The 25,771-nt window shown below is 43.4% G+C and overlaps 1 protein-coding gene across 2 annotated transcripts in view; it reads right to left on the bottom strand.

Annotated features, from left to right (window-relative positions):
• Window positions 1-4,977: 4,977 nt before the first annotated feature.
• SLC34A2 (solute carrier family 34 member 2) overlaps window positions 4,978-25,771 on the bottom strand; it is a 33,122-nt gene continuing 12,328 nt past the window's right edge. For both annotated transcript variants that reach the window (XM_081207715.1, XM_081207716.1), the window contains exons 6-13: window positions 25,039-25,150; window positions 21,694-21,889; window positions 19,042-19,137; window positions 17,993-18,113; window positions 15,247-15,414; window positions 13,465-13,581; window positions 10,504-10,628; window positions 4,978-9,123 (exon numbers count right to left, since the gene is read on the bottom strand). In XM_081207715.1, coding sequence (XP_081063841.1) covers window positions 8,566-9,123; window positions 10,504-10,628; window positions 13,465-13,581; window positions 15,247-15,414; window positions 17,993-18,113; window positions 19,042-19,137; window positions 21,694-21,889; window positions 25,039-25,150 — 1,493 coding nt within the window. In that variant the 3' untranslated portion in view covers window positions 4,978-8,565. The remainder of the gene's footprint in view (window positions 9,124-10,503; window positions 10,629-13,464; window positions 13,582-15,246; window positions 15,415-17,992; window positions 18,114-19,041; window positions 19,138-21,693; window positions 21,890-25,038; window positions 25,151-25,771) is intronic.

Here is a 25,771-nt window from a genome sequence, read left to right as displayed (position 1 = left end):
CTTTGGCAGTATCGGGCCTTGGGTGGAATCCTTTAGTCTATCTTCCCTAAATGGGGGGGGGGCGTGCAGAGGTGACCCACACCCCCCTCCTCTTCACAACAGCGATACTAGGGTTCCCCATTAAAGGGGTTGTTTGAGGGGAGGCATTGGCCATACGCCTAGAGGTCGTCATTGCTCTCTCCTGCGGGATGGACTCTCTCCTTGAACACATATTCTCTAGAGCCAGCCCATCCCTCACTCACACTGGATAACCCTGATGTTCCCCAGATCCCCAGCGAGGGACTGGGAGGGATAAATGGCCAGTGCCTGAGCCAAGGTCTACCCACATCTGAAACATAATAAAGTTGTGGCCAATTTTAATCCCATAGCACGTTGTCTTGAGTCGTTATATCACATGGGGCCACCCAGGGTTTGGGGGACTCTGCCTGTCCACGCAAAGACTATCAACGTTATCTGATCATCAAGTATAGTTCTAGATTTGGCATGTCTTGAAAATGATGGTTCCATTGTATATGCCATAAAGGAATGCCAAATTATATAAAAACGTGTCTGGGAGTTCTAGACCTTGTCAGAATCTCAAAATATGCAAACTATATTTTAACTGATGACCCCCCCCCCCATTGATTTGCATTGTGTTTTCTCTGCATTGAAATGAATTGTGTGTAATAATACAATCAATTACATAATTAATCGTGCAAAATTCTGCCACAGAATTTTCTGAGGACAGAGAGATGAAGAATGTAGTTTTTGTTGGAAGCCGAACTGCAGTAGAACAGAAACAGCTCTGTATGTGACAAACAGGGGTCAGAATAGAAATTGATGCATTCTCACATCCCTAATTTGTGGTGCTGTGAGAGCCTAGCTAACTCCGCTATGCTCCGTTTATAATAATAATAATAATTTATTATTTATACCCCGCCCATCTGTCTGAGTTTCCCCAGCCACTCTGGGCGGCTCCCAATCAAGTGTTAAAAACAGTACAGCATTAAATATTGAAAACTTCCCTGAACAGGGCTGCCTTCAGATGTCTTTTAAAGATAGGATAGCTGCTTATTTCCTTCACATCTGAAGGGAGGGCGTTCCACAGGGTGGGCGCCACTACCGAGAAGGCCCTCTGTCTGGTTCCCTGTAACCTCACTTCTCACAATGAGGGAACTGCCAGAAGGCCCTCAGCGCTGGATCTCAGTGTCCGGGCTGAATGATGGGGGTGGAGACTCTCCTTCAGGTATACAGGACCGAGGCCGTTTAGGGCTTTAAAGGTCAGCACCAACACTTTGAATTGTGCTCAGAAACGTACTGGTCAGCACCAACACTTTGAATTGTGCTCAGAAACGTACTGGGAGCCAATGCAGATCTCTCAACCGGTGTTATGTGGTCCCAGCGGCCACTCCCAGTCACCAGTCTAGCTGCCGCATTCAGGATTAATTGCAGTTTCCAGGTCACCTTCAAAGGTAGCCCCATGTAGAGCGCGTTGCAGTAGTCCAAGCGGGAGATAACTAGAGCATGCACCATTCTGGCAAGACAGTCCGCAGGCAGGTAGGGTCTCAGCCTGTGTACCAGGTGGAGCTGGTAGACGTTTGAATGTTTGTACAGAAAATAGGTATTCCCTTCTTCCTCACTCCATGAGCAACATTAACAGCCAACACAACACACACACACACACACACACAGAGAGAGAGAGAGAGAGAGAAACAATATGAGCCAAAGTTTTCTGCAAAAATGTTGACAGCATAAAAATGTAGATTGTGGAACTGTTTTAAAAATCTTTAATTTCTCATTGAATGGCCTGTACTTCCTTTAAAGAACAAAATCAGACTACAAAATCATATCTTTTCCCATTGCTGGTCATACATACTATCCTCCTAATTTATGATGAAATCTTAATACAAAAAGAGAAGTTTCATTCACAGCAAAAAAAGGGAACAGTCCATAAAAATAGTTAAATATTTGAATACATTGCAGATAGAGTTTCATCTTTTAAGGGTTTTAATTTTGCTTTATCAGCGAATCTCGTTACAACTTAAAATAACATTGCCACCCACACTTTTGGCCACATTCAAACACATCATAAGCCAGGCCAGAGTTTATGACAATGTGGTTTATAGTGCATGTTTCATTACTCCCCTTGCGCAAGCAGGAGGATAATTGAATCATAAAACTGAAGAGTTGGAAGGGACCCGAGGGTCATCTAGTCTAACCTCCCGCAGTGCAGGAATCTTGCCCACAGCCATCCCTGGGTGGTCTCGAACCACCAACTTTGTGCTTAACAGCCAGACACACGGACCCATTGCGCCACAGCAAACAAACCGGGAAGTGGCAATTAAGCTTGGCTTTCTGTTGCAACAGAATCCAGAATCATATTTTGTTTCTCCTTGAGAAGCCAGCCTTAATTCCGGTTTGTTGTTGGTTTATGGATTTTCTCACTTGTGACAGAGCAACAAATCACAATCCTGGGTTGAGATGTAGCGGGAAAGCAAACATAATTGTGTTCAGGGGTGGGCGAATCTGTCGTTTTTGCTTTTTTCCTCAGTTTCTAAATTCTCCACATTTCCTCATCAGTTGGTGAATTTTTAAAAAGCAAGTCCTTGTGAACATTCTGCATTTTACTGAAAATTTCCAATATACGCATTTTAGTATGCAATTTTATCCAATATAATGCATTTTGTAAGCCATTTCCACAAATATATACCAGGGTAATACACAGTTTACCCTAGTATATGCATTTTTGTAACACATTTCTTGGCTGGAGAACTGTATTGCAAGGTTGGCTGTGTTTCAGTCCAGGTATTGTTTCGGAGAATGGTTTGCCTATAAAAACTGGATCAAATTTCTCCCCACCCCTTATTACATCTTTCTGCTTTGCGTCTCCCGCTTACGGCTGCAGAGGAGCAAAGCAGGAAGAAAACCGTGGCTTATCACGACATGTGCATGTGAACCAAATGTGCAGACACAAAAAAATGCCATTTCAAAAGCCATTTCTCTTCTTTAAAAGCATTTCTTACCACAGTGCGCCAAATTGGAATGTTCAATATAAAAGTCACATCTCAAGTTGAGGTGCTTCTTACACAACTTATGAAAAGGAAAAAAACAACTATACATTAAAAACAATTATAAATAAAGAGTCTAAAAAGCTAAAAGATATGACAGGAGTCGACGTTTCCATAAGAAGACTCTGAGATTTCCACACAAAGGAGAGGCTACTTCACTTACACTGCAAGACAGGGGCAGCTTAATGTACACAGCACTCGAGAGAATAAAATTTCTTGCATGGCCAGTGTTCTAAATCTAGGAAAGGGACCCCTCTCACACGTTCCCCTCCAATATGTTGATGATGGCAGTGTGGGGTTCATGAGATGTCACAGAGGGGATAAAATACAGCTGCTGTTTCTAATTTCATGAGGGGTGAGTGGCTAGATCCAGAAGATCTAGACTGTGCACCCACAGAGCTAAAATATTTGAAGCCAGTGGTCTGGCCAGAATGGGGGAATGGGGAAAGGTGGTTTCAACCTCCTTACTCTCGCTTTCCTGAGAAGCTTTTCCGCAGAAATGTAACCTTTCAAATGGACTCAAAAGCTGCATCTATTTGTAACGCCCAATCCAGCTTGGACAATACATACGGAAACCCATGTTATGTATTCAGTGGTCTGGGTTTGCCTGAGCTTGATTCTGGATTAAGGATTCTGAGCCCGTGTTCTGATTTGATACATGATATCCAATTGCAGAACATTTCAGGATTTGGGCATCTGCCATTGGCCCTGAAACTCTGAGTCATGATTCGCAGCTTGGAAGTTTAGGCAGCCAATCATGTTGGGAGTGGGAGTGGCCCAAGTCTTCAGAAATGTATATAAGCAGTTGTTTTTGCCCCTGTTGTCCAGTTCTGTTAATTCAATAAAGGTTCTTGCTGTTATCACTGTGTCTTGCCTCGTGGGAACCCACCTACACTTTAACTTACTTCCACATGGAACACCTTTTGCTGGGTTGGGGTGAGAGTCAGCAGCAAAACACTCAACAGGCCTTTCCTATTACTGCCTAGGGAAGAGGAAGTTTTTTTCCTAAAGCATGCAACTCATGTGCAAAACAGTAGAACCGAGTGCAAAAGCCTTTCCAGAATTGTATCACTTCGGAGAGCAGGGACTCAGCTACGCAGCTTCAAATAAAACATTTTAGATATGTTGTAAAGTGCAATATATAAATGTGACACTAGATGGCGAAAGTGAGCTATGCAAAATTCAATGTGTTTGTCAAAACGTGTGGGGGGTTTTTTAAAAAAAATAATTTCACAGCATTTTTTTTAATACATGTGTAGATTTCACCGGGGTGGAGGGTTGAAGTTTTGCAATAGACAAAAGTACCAGTTTAGGACCCAAAAATTTGTACCAGTAGCAGATCTGTTTGCTTAAACCTGGACCTGTAGAAATCATGTAGATTTAGGAGAAAATGGAGAATGTACCGATTAGGAGTACATCCAAAGTTTTAGCTTCTGGCAGCCTCCCTCCTTCCTCCATGGCTTCCCCTCACAAATACTGGAAGTGAACCAGGTGAGAAGAAAACTGGTTTCCAGGGATCTGACCTCTGCATGTTCTTTTTGCTCCTAGCCTTAGACCCATATACACCACTGTCTATGTCTAGGGCTGGCCGATATCTGGTTTTCAACATTGTGATATATCAGCAGCTAAATATTGCAATATGCTGATATATCATGATGTCTGGCTCTGGAATGGATCTCAAACTGTCTGAAACCAGTATCGTGATCTGAACACCATATTGGACAATTTATCACTATATCGCCCCGCTCTATCTATGTCATTTCAAAATAACTGGGTTTCTACAGAGATCTTGATAGCAGACATTCTGCTGCCACATCTAGCTTGGTCTCTACAGTACCTTTCTTTCCCTTATTCTGTTTTTCAATATGCAAAGAGGGTTTTCTTTCACGATGAACCATGTGTACCATCCATCCAAAATGAAATGTTACAGTTCAGGAAAAGCTTCACCACTTTATTCTGCCAGTTGTACAAACTGGCCTTAAGTTCGACAAACTGCCCAGAATGAAATTGACTGATCAGGACTCCCATTTAACTCTCAAAGAAAGGAGCGCTGTGTAAATAAAGTACATAAAGAAAAACGCAATACTAGTAATGGTCTTCTCCTTTTCGTAAGTGTAACTCTGTCCAGCCTCCTCTCAGTGTTTTTAAGTTGAGACCCTCATCCAAATCTGTGTACCCTAGCCTCAGAGCATCAGATTTCCCCTCCTAAAAACTCAATATTGGACTAGAGAACATGTCTTTTATAAGCTTTTATGAACACCCCTTCTAAAGGTAGATGATGCTAGAGAGAAGGAGGTAGATGAGGTTCAAATAATATGGTCTGTGACTGAGTTCTCCAGAAACCAGATAAGCTGCTTGCCTCTATCCCAGAGTTATTGCAGAGTAACACAGTTTCACTTAAAAATAAGTTTGTCAACATTCTCTGACAGATATGTTAAATAAACTAGTAATGATTAAGCATAAAGACAACATTTTCCATGAAAAAACAAGCAATTAACAACATGACATAAAAAGAATATAGGTACAATGGGATTATGCCCTATCAAATTCAGTAGGAGGGTGAGGCATACGCTTAACAGTGCAATTCTGCATATTTCTACTCAGAAGTAAGCTCCGCTGAGCTCAGTGAAGCTGACTTCCAGGTAAGTGGTAATATGAAAGCAGCCTAAAATTACAATGAGACTGAAAGTGCTTCGTGTTGGATGGACTCTGCCCTTTGTGCCAGGTGCAATCCATTGTATAAAATCTGAATATTTTTCTTATATAAAACAGGTGACTGCTTTAAGTTATATAAAAGCCATATACAACCTCAAATATCAGTGGAACTATAAGATAGAAACCCACTTCTTTAAGAACAACTGCAAGCAAAAATGCTAGTGTCAGAAAGTCTGTGCACAGGACAAAACCCTCTTTTTTTAAAAAAAATAATGTAATACTGTTTTTCAGTTAAAATTTGCTTATGATTAAGCTTTCCTGAACGTGGTAGGAGTTACTGTCTAAGTAAATGTGCATAGAACTGAGCTGTATGTTTGATTTCTCAATTTCATTATAAATTATAGTGGAGAAAAATATGTAGACAAATTTAAGCACTTTTAAATAGCACTGATTTCAGTGGAAGGCGTTCCATCATAAACAATGGAGTTTAAAGGTGTATAAATCTGGCTGGTTCTGACTTAGAGTTTTAGCTAGCCTATTTCAACATCATTTTATCGTCTCTGATGTGTTAACAAGTGGGAGTGACTTTCTTTTGAACCTTTTTAAATGTCTGGCCGCAGGTGGACACTTCTAAGTCCCTAATGATCCCCACAGGAAAAGGTAAAATATTTCCCATGGGAACAACTGGAGGAGAAGAATCCTTCACTTTTACTTAATCTTGCAGATATAAATGTCCTCTTCATACTTGTTCCATCCCCTGAGATCAAAGCTTAGACAATGCCAGACGTATATGTTAAAATTTCCTGCTCAGTCTTAGCTAACAATTAAAATTCACCTCAAAGTATTTTTTGTCAAATAAATAAATGATGCACATCAGATGCAACTATGTTACATAAATCAACTAATGGTTTGGTTTTCCATCCACAGCTGATGACGCAGCAGTATGGTTAGGACATGTTACTCCCAGCCCCATAATATTTTCTAGGGTTTGATTCTCACAAGCCCCTTCCAAAATCCCCTTGGGAAAACATCAGGTTGTCAAACACTTTGGCCTGGAATTCATTACAAAATTACAAGACCTAAAAATGTGCAGTGATCTCAAAAGTGCTTTTTTGCATATGCTGCAAATTTCATCCATGGGGGTCTTAGTCTCGACCTGAACGCAATATTGCATGATACTACAGTCAAACCTCGGTTCTTGAACAGCTCCATTATTGTACGTTTTGGCTCCAGGTTGCCTAAAACCCAGAGGTTTGAGAACGTTTTTCGGAAGGCTTGCAACCAATCAGAAGCCACGTCTCGGATGTCGAACAGTTCGGAAGTCGAACAGTCTTCCAGAACGGATTACATTCGACAACCAAGGTTTGACTGTACTTGCAAAAATGTATTGCTTAAATGCTGGCTGTTGCAGCCAGAAATCATAGGACAAGGTGCACTCTGTTATTGGGGTGCTATTTAGAAAGGCCAGTTTTTGCCATGCTCTAAGTTTTGGGTCACAGGAGGTTATTCCTCAGGAGCTCCTATGTCCCTGGCTATAAAAGAAAAATTATCATAGCAAATAGTTTCAAATCACATTCCATTTTTATGCAATTGAATTTTGCCAAGAGCAGACGTGGGCCTCAATGGGAATCTCAATGGGAAACTCCCTTTGTTCTCTCTTCTGAAAAAGTGCTCTGTCTGAAGGAAGCCAGGTCTGTAATGGTGAGATCCTGCAACTGTTCTCTCTTTCTGAATTTGATCCTCAAAAAATTCAGGCACAGGAAAGACAAGTGCCCTAGAAAGTCAGGGCAAATGTCCCTATTTTCCAGGGACATTCCTGGATTTACAGAAGCCGTCCCAGTTTCTGATTTGATCCTGGAATGCCCTGCTTTTCCTGAGGACGACCCTATTTTTATCAGAGAAATGTTGGAGGGTATGGAGTTATGTGATCCTTGAACCAAGGAGATAAGCAACTATACAACTTTTAAAAGACATCTGAAGGCAGCCCTGTATAGGAAAGTTTATTAAATGTTTTATTATGTTTTTATATATGTTGGAAGCCGCCCAGAATGGCTGGGGCAACTCAGTCAAATGGATGGGGCATAAATAATAAAATTATTATTATGATTATGACTATTATTATTATAGAATAGGACGTCCCTATTATCATTGGAGAAATGCTGGAGGGTATGTAAATATATCCTGATTTCTAGCTAGAAGACACAAACTACTGGAAGCATCAAGCTAAAAATTATAAATTCCTATTCTTACACGCCCAGCTTCTTTCAGTAATATTTCTTTTTTTAAAAAAAAAAAAGTTTGGTACCTTTAAGATTTTCTTACGATGCCCTGTGCCTTAACTTTCGAAACCGCCAGAAAGGAGGTGGTACTATCTCAAAGTTCTTGATGCAACGCTACTAATCACAGACTAGATCCCTTCTGTACCACTGTTGCCTTAAGCCCTGTGTACCTGATTTTGGGTCCACTGATGAGAAGCTGAGCAACCACAGCTGGCAGACGCAGTTTGGGTCTGTAGCAGTACTGGACAGGAGCAGGAAGGCCCAAAGGCCTGGCTATGGCACAGAGTCAGACCTTCACTCCAGCACTGTACTGCTGCCCACTTCCTGGCTCAGCAGACTAGAGGCAAGTTTGTGCACAAGACCACGGGGCTGCATGTGCCCTTAAGTGTGCGTGTCTGATACTTTGGACTTGGCTTCTCGCCTGCTCGCCCAAATGTTCAGCTACCAACAGAGCAATACACACTTTTCGCCGGGTGCAAGAAGATGGCATACGTTTCCCTCCTTCGCTTCTTTCCTCTCCTTTTACATTTTGCCCCCTGCTTTTTTTGTCCCTGAGCCTTGGGCTCTTGAAGTCCTGTCTTCTGCTACAAGGGGGTGGTGGACAAGTTCATTTCAGTCGCCTGCGGTGTCTTTGAAAAGGCGTTTTTCTCATCAGCCAGCGAAACTGGGTTTTCATGAACTTCCATCGCTTTCCCCGGCGCCACGCTTGCCATTTGTTCGCCTCCCCGGCGTTTGCAACATTTGCAACAGTATTTTTCACAGGTGGCGCCTGTCGACACCATAACATCATCCCACGGGTCCAAGGACCGCATCCACAAGGGAAGGTAGTCCCAATTTTGCAGCTTCTCGGGCAGCTTTTCGGGCCGCTTCTTTTGAAGATAGTTGATGATGATCACAGCGAATAAGAGAACCAGGATAGGAACACCGACACCCACGAGGTACTCCCAGCCAGCCACCGACAGACCAAAGACACCAACAGGAATCACAAGGAAGGCGATGAAAAGGTAAAAAATAGCAAACCACCTGTACTTGGCTGTTATGTTCCCCAAAACCTTGGACAGGTGGATGGGGATGCGTGTGTAAGGGATCGGGTACCACAGGAGAATCCCAGAAACATTGAAAAAGAAGTGGCAGAGAGCAATCTGAAAAGACACGAAATGAAGCAAAAAGAGAACTAGTCAGAAGAACGTTAAAACAAGTGTGACTTTTGTACAAATACCCTTGAAAGCACTGTTTTCCTCCCTTCATTGGATCCTCTCCTACTATTCCATCTATTATGACCTTCAAAACTTTTTTTAAAAAAATAAATAATTATTTAAACACAATCAAAATAAGGGCCAAATAGACATGGCATTGGAGTTTCAAGGGGAAATAAAACAATTCTTGCCATGGGGAGGATAAGTTGGATTGGTGCCCTGTACTAATTTTCCCAACTGGAGATCTCCCCAAACTGTTATCTGTCCCACAGCAAACATACAGCTATACCTGATATACCAGGTATGTGTGTTTTAAAAAGCAAGCCAACATATTAAAGCCTATATTCATAATTTTATAAAATGAATCATGGTCATCTGTCAAATAGACTGAGTTAAAGAACCATGGGAGGAAATATTCAACACATGAGCTTAGTCACGACATCAGACCATGGTTTGGCATTTCACGAACGAGCCTTGGGTGTGCATGTTCCCATCGTCCCATCCTTCATCCTATTACACACTTACATACTTATTTCCTGTGTAGCACACATTACATCTGAAATGGCAAACCATGGTTTATGTTTGTCCTCCGAAACAAAACTGGGAACGACATTCAAACCATGAGTTCCAACTCTGGTTTGGCGGGGAAGCACAAACCATAATTTGCCATTTGAGACAGGAAGTGAATCGGAGTTTGCAAGGGGGAAAAGGAAAGGGAAACAAAGGAAACAAACAAGCCCAGGGCTTATATAAATGCCAAACCATCACAGGTTCAAGAATCTAAAAGATGTCATTCCGAACATCATCAGGGTCATCCAAAAAGTAAATATGGGCGATCTTCTATTCCTATTTTGTGCCCTCCAATGGGTGCAGTGTGTACAAATAGCATAAGACATTTATTTTTATCCAACTCGGAAACGTTATTGTATAATGTGGTTTTCAGGAGAAAATAATTTCCTGCACAAAAACAACAAAGTAGCAAGCACCTCCTTTAGCATTTCCTTACTGACCCTTGCAGACATGGAGACTTTAAAATGAAACGTAGCAGAAAATATACACGCAGCCACATGCAACATGTTCCTTCTCCCTTACACCTTAGTATAGCATGTTCAAGACTCTACTGGAGCCCCAGGAAAACAACTACAAGCTTATTGTTAAGTTCATGCTCAAAGGACTTCTCTGGATCAAAAAACCCCAAGTGCTAGAATTGCACTCACAGTTTTTTACATAAGAGATAAAACAGTCCTGACTGGAGTAAAAGTCATGTTCAAATTCTCCCATTTACTCTCTGTTTGGAAATAATATAAAACAGAAATCACAACTAACCTGTAAGGAAGCCTTTAATTTGTTTCCCGGACTGGCCATAGCAGCAAGAATCGCTGTTGTAGTTGTACCAATGTTGGACCCCAAAGTTAGGGGATAAGCTCGGTCGATGCTTATAACACCAATTCCTAGTTGAGGGGCAAAACAACAACGTGAATTTATCATTATTCATGTGGCACTTTGAAGACTCCGAAGTGTCTCATGTTTACGGCGTCCATTACGACGGCCCTAAAACTATAAGGTTACGGGATAGCAATTTACCTACCACAACTTAAGACGGTCACAGCTCTATTAAAACATTGCTGCATTTTTATATACATTTTTTTTATTTCTTAAATTTATGTACCACCCCTCATCCAAAGACTGCAAGGCGGTTTACAACATTAAAAGACAGAATGGAAACACAAAGCAAAAAACAAAAACCCACCCAATCCCTCTTCTCCCACAAAGACATTTAAAAGGCCATGGATGGTTTAATCAGCCAAAGGGCTGGTTATAGAGTAGGGTTACCAGACGTCCCCGTTTCCCGGGGACAGTCCCCGGATTTGTGAATAAGTCCCCGGACAAATTCCATCCCCGGAATGTCCCCGGATTTCATCTAATGTCCCCGGGAAACGCAACAGCGGCAGTCTCAGCAGCCCGGAGCAGTTGGCTCTGGCTGGCTTCAGGAGCTGCTTGGAAGTCCCCATATGATGGTGGTACAGCTTCCGGGCTGCCTCCACCTTCCCTGACCCCAGCAACTAAGCTGTGAAGGGAGGCTTCATGCTGCCTATCGGAGCGGCCTCCCAACTCCTACTTGCGTGCAAGCAGGAGCAGGGCGGGGATCTCTCAACTGTGAAGGGAGGCTTCACACTGCCTATCAGAGCTTGTGTGCAAGCAGGAGGGGGCAGGGACCTTTCAGTTAGGCAACAGGAAGCCTCCCTTCCCAGCTGAGGGATCCCCGCCCCTCCTGCTTGCACGCCAGTAGGAATGGGATTGGGGCTGCTCCGATGGGAAGGGAGGCATCGTGTTGTCCAAGCCCTGCCACCGTCGCCGTTCTCGGTCCTCCTTCTCCACCTTCCATGCCTGACCCACTGCACACCTCTTCCCCCCACACTACCACAGAAAAACCAACAACTCAGGGGCTGCCCAGGCTCATGGAGAAAAGAGATAGAAGCCTTGGAGGAAAGGGAAATGTAGAGGTTGAGGTCAAGGTGGCGGCTGCCCTCTACCACCGCCATTGCTGCATCATCAACAACCCGAATGTGTAGTATTTATTTATTTACTTAAAGTGTCCCTGGAGTCATTGAAAAAAATCTGGTAACCTTATTATAGAGGAACATTTTTCGCCTGACACCTAAAGCTATTTAGCAAAAGCACCAGGCTAGCTTCTCTGGGGAGAGCATTCAAGAAGAAGAAGAAGAAGAGTTTGGATTTGATATCCTGCCTTTCACTCCCCTTCAGGAGTCTCAAAGCGGCTAACATTCTCCTCTCCCTTCCTCCCCCACAACAAACACTCTGTGAGGTGAGTGGGGCTGAGAGACTTCAAAGAAGTGTGACTGGCCCAAGGTCACCCAGCAGCTGCATGTGGAGGAGCGGAGACGTGAACCCGATTCCCCAGATTACGAGTCCACCGCTCTTAACCACTACACCACACTGACTCTCGACAAGCAGGGAGCCATTGCAGGAAAAGCTCATTCTCCTGTTGTCACCCTCCAGACCTCTTGTGGAGGAGGCACACAAAGAAGGACCTCGGATTGCGACTGCAGGGTCCGCGTTGGTTCATATGGGATCCTTGAGGCATTGTGGTCCTGAGCCATTTAATGCTTTATAGGTCAAAACCAGCCCTTTGAATTGGGCCCAAAAACTAATTTGCAGCCAGGACTGCAAATCAATAGGAGTATAGCATCTAGATCAAGGGCTGCATCAATAGGAGTATAGCATCTAGATCAAGGGAAGTACTAGTGCCACTGTATTCTGCTCTGGTCAGACCTCACCTGGAGTACTGTGTCCAGTTCTGGGCACCACAATTCAAGAAGGACACTGACAAACTGGAACGTGTCCAGAGGAGGGCAACCAAAATGGTCAAAGGCCTGGAAACGATGCCTTATGAGGAACGGCTAAGGGAGCTGGGCATGTTTAGCCTGGAGAAGAGGAGGTTAAGGGGTGATATGATAGCCATGTTCAAATATATAAAAGGATGTCACATAGAGGAGGGAGGAAGGTTGTTTTCTGCTGCTCCAGAGAAGCGGACACGGAGCAATGGATCCAAACTACAAGAAAGAAGATTCCACCTAAACATTAGGAAGAACTTCCTGACAGTAAGAGCTGTTCGACAGTGGAATTTGCTGCCAAGGAGTGTGGTGGAGTCTCCTACTTTGGAGGTCTTTAAGCAGAGGCTTGACAACCATATGTCAGGAGTGCTCTGATGGTGTTTCCTGCTTGGCAGGGGGTTGGACTCGATGGCCCTTGTGGTCTCTTCCAACTCTATGATTCTATGATTCTATGATTCTATGATTCTAGGACAGTTGGGCCAGAATCGGTGTTCTATGCTGAAAACATCTCGCCGCTGAATTCTGAACCAGCCGAATTTTCTGAACTGTCATCAAAGGCAGTCCCATGCATAGAATAGAATATTTGTATTGTATATTTGTGTCTACAGCAAGACTCCATTTCTTTCAAGCCCCCATTTTGGAAGCATGGCAATGGACTATCAGTCTAAGGCCACGTCATAAGAGATGGGGGGCAGAGGAGGGGGGGGAAATGTTTCCATTTCTATGCCATAGTCTACCACTAGAGATCTAGGCAGGTCTATCGTGTAGATTTGTTTTTGTTTCTTTAAAAGATCTGACAAAAATATACATGGTGTTATATAAAAACCTGGAATTACCTCATTTGCTCCTAACTTTAGTAGCTGAAAGTTTTGCTAATTCAACACCCCCACCCCAAAAACCGTTACTTAAAATGCTTCCACACAACACTTACCAACAAGTGGAGTAATAGCAGATGTGAACACGGAACTGCTCTGAACAACAAAAGTCATGAAAGCACCAACTACCATGGCCATGTATCCTGTCAGCCAAGCAAATGGATAAGGAAAATCTGGAAAACAAAAGTAAAGGAGGCATCAGAGTCAGAATATTCTGCTCGAAATTATGTGTGGAACTGTGTAGCTAAACACCAGGGTGCCCTACTTAAACCACTTGCCAGAAAACTTGAAAGTCATTTGATCTTTACCTGAAATAAGAAGCTAAAAGGTGGTGACTTGTCCGCTAGGTATGCTTGCCTCACAGAACACTTTCTGTGTTTGGAAAGTTTAAAGTACATTTGTTGCCTTTTCGTGCTTGGCACCCTACCTTCTGAATCACAGAGCTTGGAGCGCAACCATTATATATTTTTTGAATCAGGTTGAGAGATACTTTACTGGGTGAGGCTGAAATATCCCCGGCCTCATAAATTTACTGCAGAATAAAGTTTCTTTCACAAACATCCCGCCCTATACTTCTGATCTGCTACTTCAGTAAGTGTACAAATGCTGTAAAGGCCAAACAGATGGGTCTCTTCCACCCAATTGGCCCCTCAGGAAAAGAAAAATTGCCAACTGGTTGGGAAAACTCACATATCCAAATGGAAAAGGACCACAGGAAGCAGCTTCCATGCAGTTTCATGAATGTATGATGAGTGTCAAAAAAATTGTAGGGCTTCTAACATTTCCCCCCTCTTTGCAGCCCAGTCCTTTTCATTTGGTGATATATAAAAAGGTAAAGGGACCCCTGACCATTAGGTCCAGTCGTGACCGACTCTGGGGTTGCGGCGCTCATCTCGCTTTACTGGCCAAGGGAGCCGGTGTACAGCTTCCGGGTCATGTGGCTAGCATGACTGAGCCGCTTCTGGCGAACCAGAGCAGCTCACAGAAACACTGTTTACCTTCCCGCCAGAGTGGTACCTATTTATCTACTTGTACCTTGACGTGCTTTTGAACTACTAGGTGGGCAGGAGCAGGGACCAAGCAACGTGAGCTCACCCCGTCACGGGGATTTGAACTGCCGACCTTCTGATCGGCAAGTCCTAGGCTCTGTGGTTTAACCCACAGCGTCACCCGCGTCTTGGTGATATATATAGGTACAGGCAAAAGCAGGAATGGGGAAATATTTCAGTTTGCTCCACAATTTGGAGTGAACCTTCCTGGTCTGTATCCAATGGATCAGGCAGCCATGTTTCTTTCCCCCATACAGTGTCGCTGTAAACTCATCCCCATAGGTACATAGAAGCAACTGGGGTTTTTTGTCCTTACAATTACCAAGGGAGAGATGGTACCTCATAGCATACTGTTGCTTCCAGGGACTTATTGGTCAAAAGTTTTTAAGAAGCATGGCAAGCAACAGCAAATGATTTTTAAGAGGGAAAGAGAAAGAGACATGGAAGTCCTCAGACCGCTTTCTAAGCGCTTTATAGTTTTTTTAAAAAAAAAAATTAATTATGCAGGTGTGGTTTTTTGTTTGTTTGTTCGTTTTGGATTTTGCCTTAAAAAGTCCAAATATGACATTTGACAGAATGGGCTTGCCTGGCCACTTATGACCCGGGACGAGAGCTGGATAAAAACCGTTCCGTTCCTCCAGAGACAAAAATATATGACCCACTGGGTACATGTTGCACTAGCTTTTATTGATTCCACTGCATTATGGACAAGAAAAACCATTATACATTGTGCTTAACGTATTTCTACTTGTCAGGCTATGTAATAAAAAGAAAGAGAGAGATTGTTACCCGTGTTGAATGTCTTCTTGATAATATTTGCTACTTGTCCTTGCAGGACGGAATTCAGTAATTTAACGATGAGTATCAGGCAAACGCACAGACAGAGCAGCGAGGAGGCAAGGAGAATGAGGCCGACGGCAGTTTCTGAGAGACCTGAGTCTACAAAAATGTGATTACCTATAGGAGGAGGAGAGATACAGAACTTTTAGTTACACACACACACAATTAGTCTGCTCTGGGAGCTGTCAAGTTTGCGTCTTATTCCCCATGCAAGTGCAACTCCCCTCACCTCCATGGCGATGCTGCATGTGGAAACAATGATAACAAAAAAACCTTTTCCTATATCTATCCATCCAAAATATACCAATGCTATACAGTGGACGCTCGGGTTGTGAACGTGATCCGCGCGGGATGCACGTTCGCAACCCGCATCTGTGCACCCGAAGGTTACAATTCCCCACTTCTGCACATTTGCAAAGCGCGATTTAGCACTTCTGCGCATGCGCGACTGCCGAAAGCTGGAAGTAACCCGTTCCGGTACTTCTGGGTTTCGGTGGTCCGCAACCCAAAAAAAATGCAACCTGAAGCGGCTGTAACCTGAGGTATGACTGTACAGTGGTACCTCGGGTTACATACGCTTCAGGTTACAGACTCCGCTAACCCAGAAATTATAGTACCTCATCAGGTTAAGAACTTTGCTTCAGGATTAGACCACAAATCGTGCTCCAGCGGTGCAGCAGCAGCGGGAGGCCCCATTAGCTAAAGTGGTTCTTCAGGTTAAGAACAGTTTCAGGTTACGAACGGACCTCCGGAATGAATTAAGTACTTAACCCAAGGTACCACTGTATTTCCCAAGGGGTCTACCTATTCTGGCATGCAGTGGGGCAGATAGATGAGATACACTGCATGTTTTACATTGCATTTGAATTTTTGGGGTTTTGACAACATCGATGGCATAGAACAGGAACGTCCAACTTGATGTAGGCTGTGATCTACAATCCAATATAAAAACTGGCAGTGATCTACCACCCAGGGATGGGTGCGGGGGGGGGGGCAGGCGGGTACTGGCTGCTTCCCCTGAGGGGGCAGGCACAAGATCTACGAACATTCATCCCACGATCAACTGATTGATCGCAATTCATGCATTGAACATGCTTGGCATTGAAGAACTACTAGTCTTGGCTGTCTCTGAGTGCAAACCCAGGTCATCAAGTCTGAACTTCCACAGCCGCTGCCCACACTGATCTGCCATGGGCAGACTGGCAGCAATAGCAGCAGATACGTTCTATGCCAGGGATCAGCAATTTTTTTCAGCAGGGGGCTGTCCCTCAGACCTTGTAGGGGAGCGGACTATATTTTTTTGGGGGGGGAATTAATGAATTCCTATGCTCCACAAATATCCCAGAGATGCATTTTAAATAAAAGGACACATTCTACTCATGTAAAAACACGCTGATTCCAGGACCGTCCACGGCCCAGATTTAGAAGGCTATTGGGCCGGATCCAGCCTCCGGGCCTTAGTTTGTCTACCCATGTTCTATGCTTAAGGTAATACTTTATTACATTGCATTTTTGTATATATGTATATATTTTCTTATACACATCCTTTCCCCTCACCTTCCCCTTTTTTTTCTCTGTATCACTTTTTTCCTTCATATTTGACATTCTTTCAGAAAAATATTAATATTAGAAAAGATAATACTTTATTCTCTTGCTAATTATGCTGTTTCCAATGTGCATTTTATATCTGATGTCCTTTAGTAATGTTTTATTTCGAAATGTTAAGGTGACTTTTTTGTTAACTTTGCTGCGTTACTTTTGCATTCTGTACGTTCTTTGTAATAATAATAATAATAATAATAATAATAATAATAATAATAATAATAATAATAATTTATTATTTGTACCCCACCCATCTGGCTGGGCTTCCCCAGCCACTCTGGGTGGCTTCCAAAAAAATATTAAAATACTGTAATACATCAAACATTAAAAGCTTCCCTAAACAGGAAAATAAAATAATTTTAGTTTCCTGTTAATTATGTTGCTTTGACTGTATACTTTATATCTGATTTTCTTCTGAAGTGTTTTATTCTGGGTTGTCTTATTTGATGCTTTAATGTAGGTTTGGAAACCTACATTATTATTCCGGTTCCTTAAAAATATAAAGCAGTATAGCTGATGGACATCGCTACGATTCTATGATTCTGGGAAATAAAATGAATGAATAAATAATCAATTATCAATCAATACAAAGACTAACCCTTTAGATAGTATTACCAGGAGCTTTTCGGCAGCGCTTCCATAGTGGGTGGTAATATTTAAACCAGTTCACAGCACTGTTGCATTTTGCCTCACTTGATGTGTCTCACAAAACAGACTTATTTTAAGACTGTCTTAGATGAAAGATAGCTGGACAACAATCACAGTCTTCCAGTGCACCACAACCAGTTTGGGTGTATTGCCCCTACAATTTTCCACTGCTGGAAAAATTCCCCAGCCAAGATTATAGCGCCTCCCCTACAACCCTCTCTCACACACTGCACATTTCATTTTCGTACAGGCATACCTTTGATCAGAATGGCACCACTGCAACGTTGGAATCACACCCATTGAAAGAGAGCCATTGCCATAATATTTTATATTGTGCCGTCTCTGCGAAGAGGTTTTACAATGCAAGGGGCAGAGATGGGCTGCTGGACTCGAGAGCCCGAGAAAGCTCCGCGTTACGAGCTACAGAAAGCGGCGTTTTACTTACATTTCTTAATATATTCTGTGGTGGATATATTTCGTATCGTCCAGGTCAAGTTTCCATCTCTCCAACAGAGGTCTGGGGAGGTGCAATTTTCCCATGGTGGGATAGTAACATTCATTGGATCCTAGATATCAACAAATAAAGCAGAGCAATGAAATAAACGCTCCACATTTATTTATTTATTAAACTTGTAATCTCACCCTTTCCCTGCAAAGGAGCCCAGCATTGCCAAACATGTGATGAAATAATAATAATTATTATTAATAATAATAACGTATTTAAAACAATTCCAGTAGAGATGCAGACTGGGAAAGATCTCAGGGGTTGTTTTTTTTGTAATGATCTATTGCACATCTCAAAAGAACTCATTACAGTTGTGAAAGTAGGATAACTCTAATGGGTGAGTCCTCTATTGGCCTCTCTCCCACACTCATCATAATGAAAAGTATTCTATTAATGAGGCTAATAATATTATTATTATTAATCTACCTTGCCAAGCAGAGCTTGGATGTATTTGAACACTCTAAAGCATTAGACAAATGCTAAGTAGTATGATTGTGCCAATCCAAACAATGAATCTCAAAGCTAAATCTCCCTTCCTTCCTTCCTTTTCCTTCTTCCTTCCTTCCTTCCTTCCTTCCTTCCTTCCTTCCTTCCTTCCTTCCTCCTTCCTCCCTTCCTTCCTTCCTTCCTTCCTCTCTCTCTCTCTCTTAGCTCTTAATCCTCGTCTCTCACCCTGGGAGGTCTTCCCTTCCCTATTTTTTATTTCTTAAATTGTTTCATAACAAACAAATTTAATAAAAAGTTTGGTATTAATCAAATTAGAATAAAATTGTGTTTCAAAGATCTAGATTTCAGTAGCTGTAAAGCAGTGATATGATACTCCAACGCAATATTTATAACCTTTGAAAGAAGAATTGTAAAGCCAATTTCAGGATTATTATTTTTTTGAGGCTGGATAAAGCCTCCCCTTCTGGAGGTTCGTAGTCTGCTTATTTAATGACGATACAATATCTAATGTACGTTATGGAACACAGGAACATAATACTTACCACTTCGGTCTTGGTTTCGCACCACGTTAGCACTAGGCTTTTGTTCTTTGCTTCCTCGTCGCCTGTAGCAATTGCACTTATCACCGATTTATCAAGCTGTTAAAGCAAATGGAAAATAAGGTTTGGTTTATTGCATCATTTAATAATACATTCCTCCATCTCTTTGTCACACTCTAAAAGGTAAAGGGACCCCTGACCATTAAGTCCAGTCATGGCTGACTCTGGGGTTGCGGCGCTCATCTCGCTTTATTGGCCGAGGGAGCCGGCGTACAGCTTCTGGGTCATGTGGCCAGCATGACTAAGCCGCTTCTGGTGAACCAGAGCAGCGCACGGAAACACTGTTTACCTTCCCGCCAGAGTGGTGCCTATTTATCTACTTGCACTTTGACGTGCTTTCAAACTCCTAGGTTGGCAGGAGCAGGGACTGAGCAATGGGAGCTCACCCCGTCGTGGGGATTTGAACTGCCGACCTTCTGATTGGCAAGTCCTAGGCTCTGTGGTTTAACCCACAGCGCCACCCGCGTCCCTGTGTTGTCACACTCTACTAGAACCAAATAACACTATCCAGGGCAAGCTAGGCAGGTAGGAATGGTCTCATTTAAAACCTGGCTGGGGGCAAGTGGTTATCTGCACTACTTGCAAGTGTGGCAAAAGAGGCAGCCCTAGTCCTGAAGCTGAGATGATCAGAAAGAGAGAAAATTTAGTTCCCCACCCTCATTCTCCCTTAGATATGAATGCCTGAAATTCATTCCTGTGGTAAAAAAATTTAGATGAGCAACTGGAACAGACTTGTAACACTTAGTGGCCTGTATTCTACTGAGAGGAGATCCTGCAAGGATGATGATAATAATAATAATAATAATAATAATAATAATAATAATAATAATAATAATAATAATAATAATAATAAATGATTATTATTTATACCCCGCCCAACTGGCTGGGGTTGTGGCGTTCATCTCGCTTTCAGGCCGAGGGAGCCGGCGTTTACAGCTTTCTAGGTCATGTGGCCAGCATGACTAAACCGCTTCTGGCGCAACGAAACACCATGACGGAAACCAGAGCGCACAGAAACGCTGTTTGCCTTCCCGCCGCAGCGGTACCTATTTATCTACTTGCACTGGTGTTTTTTCGAACTGCTAGGTTGGCAGGAGCTGGGACGGAGCAACAGGAGCTCACTCCTGTTGTGGCGATTCGAACCGCTGACCTTCTGATCGGCAAGCCCAAGAGGCTCAGTGGTTTAGACTTGCAACTCTTAGTGGCCTATATTCCACTGGGAGGGGGTCCTGCAAGGATCAGAATCTCTGACCCACACATAACATGTACTGTAACACTATAACGGCTGCTTATCTTGTCCTGGGGTGGGTGGGTGGGTGGCAGTTGTGACCCTTCGCGGACGCCCCTCAATTCCCAGGACTGCCTCAAGGACAGGGGAATCACCCTGTGCAGCTGCTAAGGATGACAGGATATCCCGCCTAAGCAGAGCTTGGATGGCAGACCGAAGGGGAGAAGACTTCACTCTGGTCCTCTGGCTAGACATTTAAGCCACCTGGGTCTGAGTTCGGGACAACACTTAGCCGAAGATCAACACATGGTACACACTGTAACACCATAATATATGGGGCCTCTCTGTATTTTACCTCCACACAACACTATATTAAACTTTTTTCCTATCACAGCAGCTGAAAAGGCATCTACAAAAAGGGAGTGGAATCATTATTGGCACTTTGGTCTTAAGCCAATTGGGCCTGTCTTTAAGTAGCATGCCCTTCCCTCTCAGGACTTCATTCCTGTACCCGTGAGGGCAGTTAGTATGGGAAACAAATCCTAAGAGGAAAAGTAAAAAGGAAATAGGTATGCTTAGCCTGAAAAAAGAAAGGAAGAGGTCGGAGTGGGGCGACACCTGATAGCACTCTTCAAACTCTGAAGGGCACAGAAGTCAGAATTAGATTGATCGGGCTTAAGTTCCATGAGGATAAATTTCAGCTGATCATTAGGAGAAATTCCTTAACAGCTGTTCAACATTGGAACCTACGACCAGGGCTGGTGGGGTAGACTCCCTTTGCTGAAAACATTCATCCATTAGTTTGGGATGAATTTTCTGTGTTTCACAGAGCTTGCTTTAGCTCACCTCCACGACTCCTTCCAACCAATTCTAATCTATTTTTATTGTAATGTTGTGAGGCTTTCATGTTTATTATGTCAGGAAACTGAAACACCGTACTTTTCCATGTATAAGACTCAGGGTTTTTTTCTTTAGAATTATGTGTAAAACTGTGGGTTGTCTTATACATGGGGCAATCTCAACCCTATTTTATTAAGTTGGAGTCCCTATTTTCTTAAATTGGAGTCCCTAAAAATAGGGGGCGTCTTATACACGAAAAAAATACAAGAGAGAGAGGGTTTATAATCAGTTCTCAGCTACTGCTCCTGTTTTCCCTCTTATACTTTGAAGTCAAGCTATGAAGGCAAAGTGCACATTCTAAGAAGCATATTTTTCAAAAACAAGATTCTAACTCATGGGAATAACAATAACGTCTGCTCAGAAGCCTTCCCTCCATAAGAACGACAATACTATTAGGGAGGGACAAGTCATATCTGAGTACCTAAAGCTGCTTCGGCAATTATTAACTGACCGAGGAAAGCGCCTACCTGGATTATAAGTTTTGTAAGTGGATCAGTGATCACTTTCAGCAGCTGAGGGGCATCTTCCCCACTTTCAAGCTGAAATGAGTTCATAATGACATTGGTGAGGTGATAAAGATAGTGTGTGGTCACTTCAATAGGCAATAGGACAGCCACTGACAGCCAGTTGAAGAAATCGTGGATTGTTGCTCCAGCGAAGGCTCTGCAGAAAAAGCAAAGGAAGACAAAAGGGTAAACCCACATGCTGGAAGACACCAAAGAAAGGTAAATTAACATTCTTATTAGAGAAAAGAGCAAGTAATCTACTCTTTATCACGGTAGATTAACATATCCTGCAACACCTCTCTGATGAAACTAGGGAAATCCTTAGGAAAAGTGGGGCATTCTGGGATCAAATCAGAAACTGGGAAGACTTCTGTAAATCTAGGAATGTCCCTGGAACACAGGGACACTTGGGGGGTCTGGATTAAGAACGAGAGGAAATTTGCCACCTCAGTGCTCACGCTTCCTATTGCTGAGCATTCCTGGCTTCCACAGATGGCAGGAAGTCTCAGGGGTGGTGATACTTGGTCCTCGTTCACAACTGAGGAGGTAAAGGTAAAGGGACCCCTGGCCATTAAGTCCAGTCGTGGACGACTCTGGGGTTGCAGCACTCATCTCGCTTTATTGGCCGAGGGAGCCGGCGTACAACTTCCAGGTCATGTGGCCAGCATGACTAAGCTGCTTCTGGTGAACCAGAGCAGTGCACGGAAACGCTGTTTAGGTACCTATTTATCTACTTGCACTGCGTGCTTTCGAACTGCTAGGTTGGCAGGAGCAGGGACCGAACAACGGGAACTCACCCCGTCACAGGGATTCGAACCGCCAACCTTCTGATAGCAAGTCCTAGACTCTGTGGTTTAACCCACAGTGCCACCTGCGTCCCTCAAAGGTAAAGGGACCCCTGACCATTAGGTCCAGTCGCGGACAACTCTGGGGTTGTGACGCTCATCTTGCTTTACTGGCTGAGGGAGCCGGTGTACAACTTCCGGGTCATGTGGCCAGCATGACTAAGCCGCTTCTCAGGAGTGGTGCTACTTAGTCCTGGTTCACAACTGAGGAGAGAGCACTGGAAACCTATGCTGCCTTCAAAACAGAGGCACCAAGTTGCGCCCAAGATTGAGGGGGCCTGCTGCACAATGCACGCTTGTGACATCACGTGTCTGGCATGTGGTGCGTGTGCGATGTCACATTTTGGGGGTGGCCAGCGGCTCCTCCTCTCTCACGCTCAGGTGGGGCTGGGCACTGAAACCATACTGTGCTTGGCTTGGCCTCTTTGCCCCCTCATCACTGAGGGGGCCCGGCCTCCCTCCCATCAGATATTGTGGGGGCCAAAGACAACTCGTCCCTACAGAGTCGGCAGCCCTGTCTGCTTCATTTGCAAGTATGCAGAGAGAAAAGCACGACGATGTTTGCTATGTGGTACAGATAGCCTGGGACAACTTCAACAGGCAATGGCACCAATGCTCAAAGTCAGTTAAAGAAACTGTGCGGCATCTGATAAAACCCCATCAGGTAAACTCTGAGGACTCCCAAGCAACCACCGATTGATAAAACAATCATCAGGCAAATTATTAATTCTTGGATTCAGTAATAAAAGATTAATAACGACCAATCTCACAACACTGTTTTATGACAAGGACTGTATAAAAAGGTTACTGTACAAATGTAGGGTAGATATGATTTGGCTTAAGAAGATTTATTTGTGACGTCAATCTCACAATCCCAGGGCACAATACACAAACAAGCAGCACTGATGTGCAGATAATGAAAGGAGCACATGCTCCACAACACAAGGTGTGGCAGTCATATGGACACAGGAACAACACAAAGTTCATTCATCTAAATAAGACCACAAACTCTTCCCCCGCACAATTAGCTGTGCTACCGCTCAGTGGTGCTGTGGGTTAAACCACAGAGCCTAGGACTTGCCGATCAGAAGGTCGGCAGTTTGAATCCCCACGATGGGGTGAGCTCCCGTTGCTCGGTCCTGCTCCTGCCAACCTAGCAGTTCAGAAGCACACACTGCAAGTAGATCAATAGGTACCACTCTGGCGGGAAGGTAAACGACATTTCTGTGTGCTGCTCTGGTTCACCAGAAGCGGCTTAATCATGCTGGCCACATGACCCCGAAGCTGTACGCTGGCTTCCTCGGCCAATAAAGCAAGATGAGCGCTGCAACCCCATAGTCGGTCACGACAGGACCTAATGGTCAGGGGTCCCTTTACTGCTCAGTTCAGATGCACCCTATACAAGAAGATGCTTTCACTAGTCATGTTAGTTGCTTGTAAGTATTGTAGGATGTTATACTATTAACATTTTTTTTAAAAAAAGGCAACTAGTGAAATAGTAATGCTTGTGTTTTTCTTTGACCACAGAGAACTGCCCTACTGGGCAACAACCATTTTAGTTTCAATGGGTCAAGGAGGGGGACATGGTATGAGGAGAAATGGAATGGCTGAGGGACTCACTGCTATCCTGTGCTCAAGGGCCCCCAGACTATAAAGGCCCATATTTCGGGGGATACTTCACCCCTGCATATTACTACTGTTGCAAGGCTTCAACCAATATTCATCTAGCCCGGTCATTGCACATTTTGCAGATGCATAATGTATTCTTGTGTGCTAAGAGCATGTCTTAAGCATGTAGCCACTGAGGGTAGGGTGAGAAAGGCGGAAAACAGAGTGACATACTTTATTTTATTTGTTTACTACAGTGGTGCCTCGCAATACGAAATTAATCCATTCCGCGAGTCTCTTCGTCTAGCGGTTTTTTCGTCTTGCGAAGCAACCCTATTAGCGGATTAGCGGATTAGCGCTATTAGCGGTTTAGCGGTTTAGCGGCTATTAAAGGCTTAGCGGCTTAGCGGCTAAAAGGCTATTAGCGGCTTAGCGGCTTAGAAAAAGGGGGGAGCGAAAAAAATCGCAAGACTCGGAAGACTTTTTCGTTTTGCGAAGCAAGCCCATAGGGAAATTCATCTTGCGAAGCAGCTCAAAAATGGAAAACCCTTTCATCTAGCGGGTTTTTCATCTTGCGAGGCATTCGTCTTGCGGGGCACCACTGTATTTTAATTTTATAGATAATATAGGAAGCAATCAGTGTTTTTCTCAACTGCCCAGTAAAAGAAACTGTTTAATCAAATTTATATACCATGCTTCATCAAAAGATCTCAGGGGGTTTCACAGAATATCATGCAATACTGTAATGCAGCAGAAATAAAAATGTCATTGCATACATTTTGGGAATTTCTACAGTTAAATATCACAACCTGCTCCTATAATCGATTGTAGCTTAAGTTTAAAACACTGATACCTTCTAAACTGGTTCCTGTCTCCAGCTTGCATGAGTGCCACAACGGTGTTTGTGACGGAAGTACCAATATTGGCTCCCATCATGATCGGAATTGCATGCCGAACACTGAGTACTGCAAGATATTGGAAGCAACAGATGAAAAATGGAAAGGATGGGCAGTGTTGGCATCTACAGTACATTGAACCAACTTAGGACCTTCCTTTGTTCTTGAGACACAAAAGTAACTAACTTGAGGATCAGAAAGCTTGTTTTGCACTAATCAGAATATGGAGAAAGCACCAACTGTTGCGTTTAGAACATGGCTAAATGAGATCACGGTGGGGTTCGGGTCTAAGTCATCTGCCAAAACATTACAACCCAATTTCCAACAGGAAAATATTTTTATACGTCTTATATTTTAGACTCCGTCTTATATTTTAAACTTGCAGGGTTGCCTTTTCCCCTGTCATTTCCCCCCTCCCCCTGGATCAAATGATTGAAATAAATTCTCTGCAACCACAGACTGACCTTGGCTCTTCCCACAACATTGCTCCTAAGAGTCCTTTCCTACCCAGGGTTACAAAATCCAGACCAAGTCTCACACAACTTAAAAGAGTTACTCAGAAAGGCAGCGTTCTATCAGGTGTACTTCCTCCTATCTTTGCAACAGAAAAGGCACACCAAACACACTGTCTGTTCCTGTTTCCAATATGATATTCCCATAGTAGTTTTTTATGAAAATGTTTTTCCAATA

This window comes from Podarcis bocagei (assembly GCF_964188305.1).
Source record: "Podarcis bocagei genome assembly, chromosome: 9".
In the NCBI taxonomy this organism is placed as follows: Eukaryota; Metazoa; Chordata; class Lepidosauria; order Squamata; family Lacertidae; genus Podarcis; species Podarcis bocagei.
Note: the sequence above shows the minus strand (reverse complement) of the source record. Positions and strands in the feature narration are given on the sequence as shown.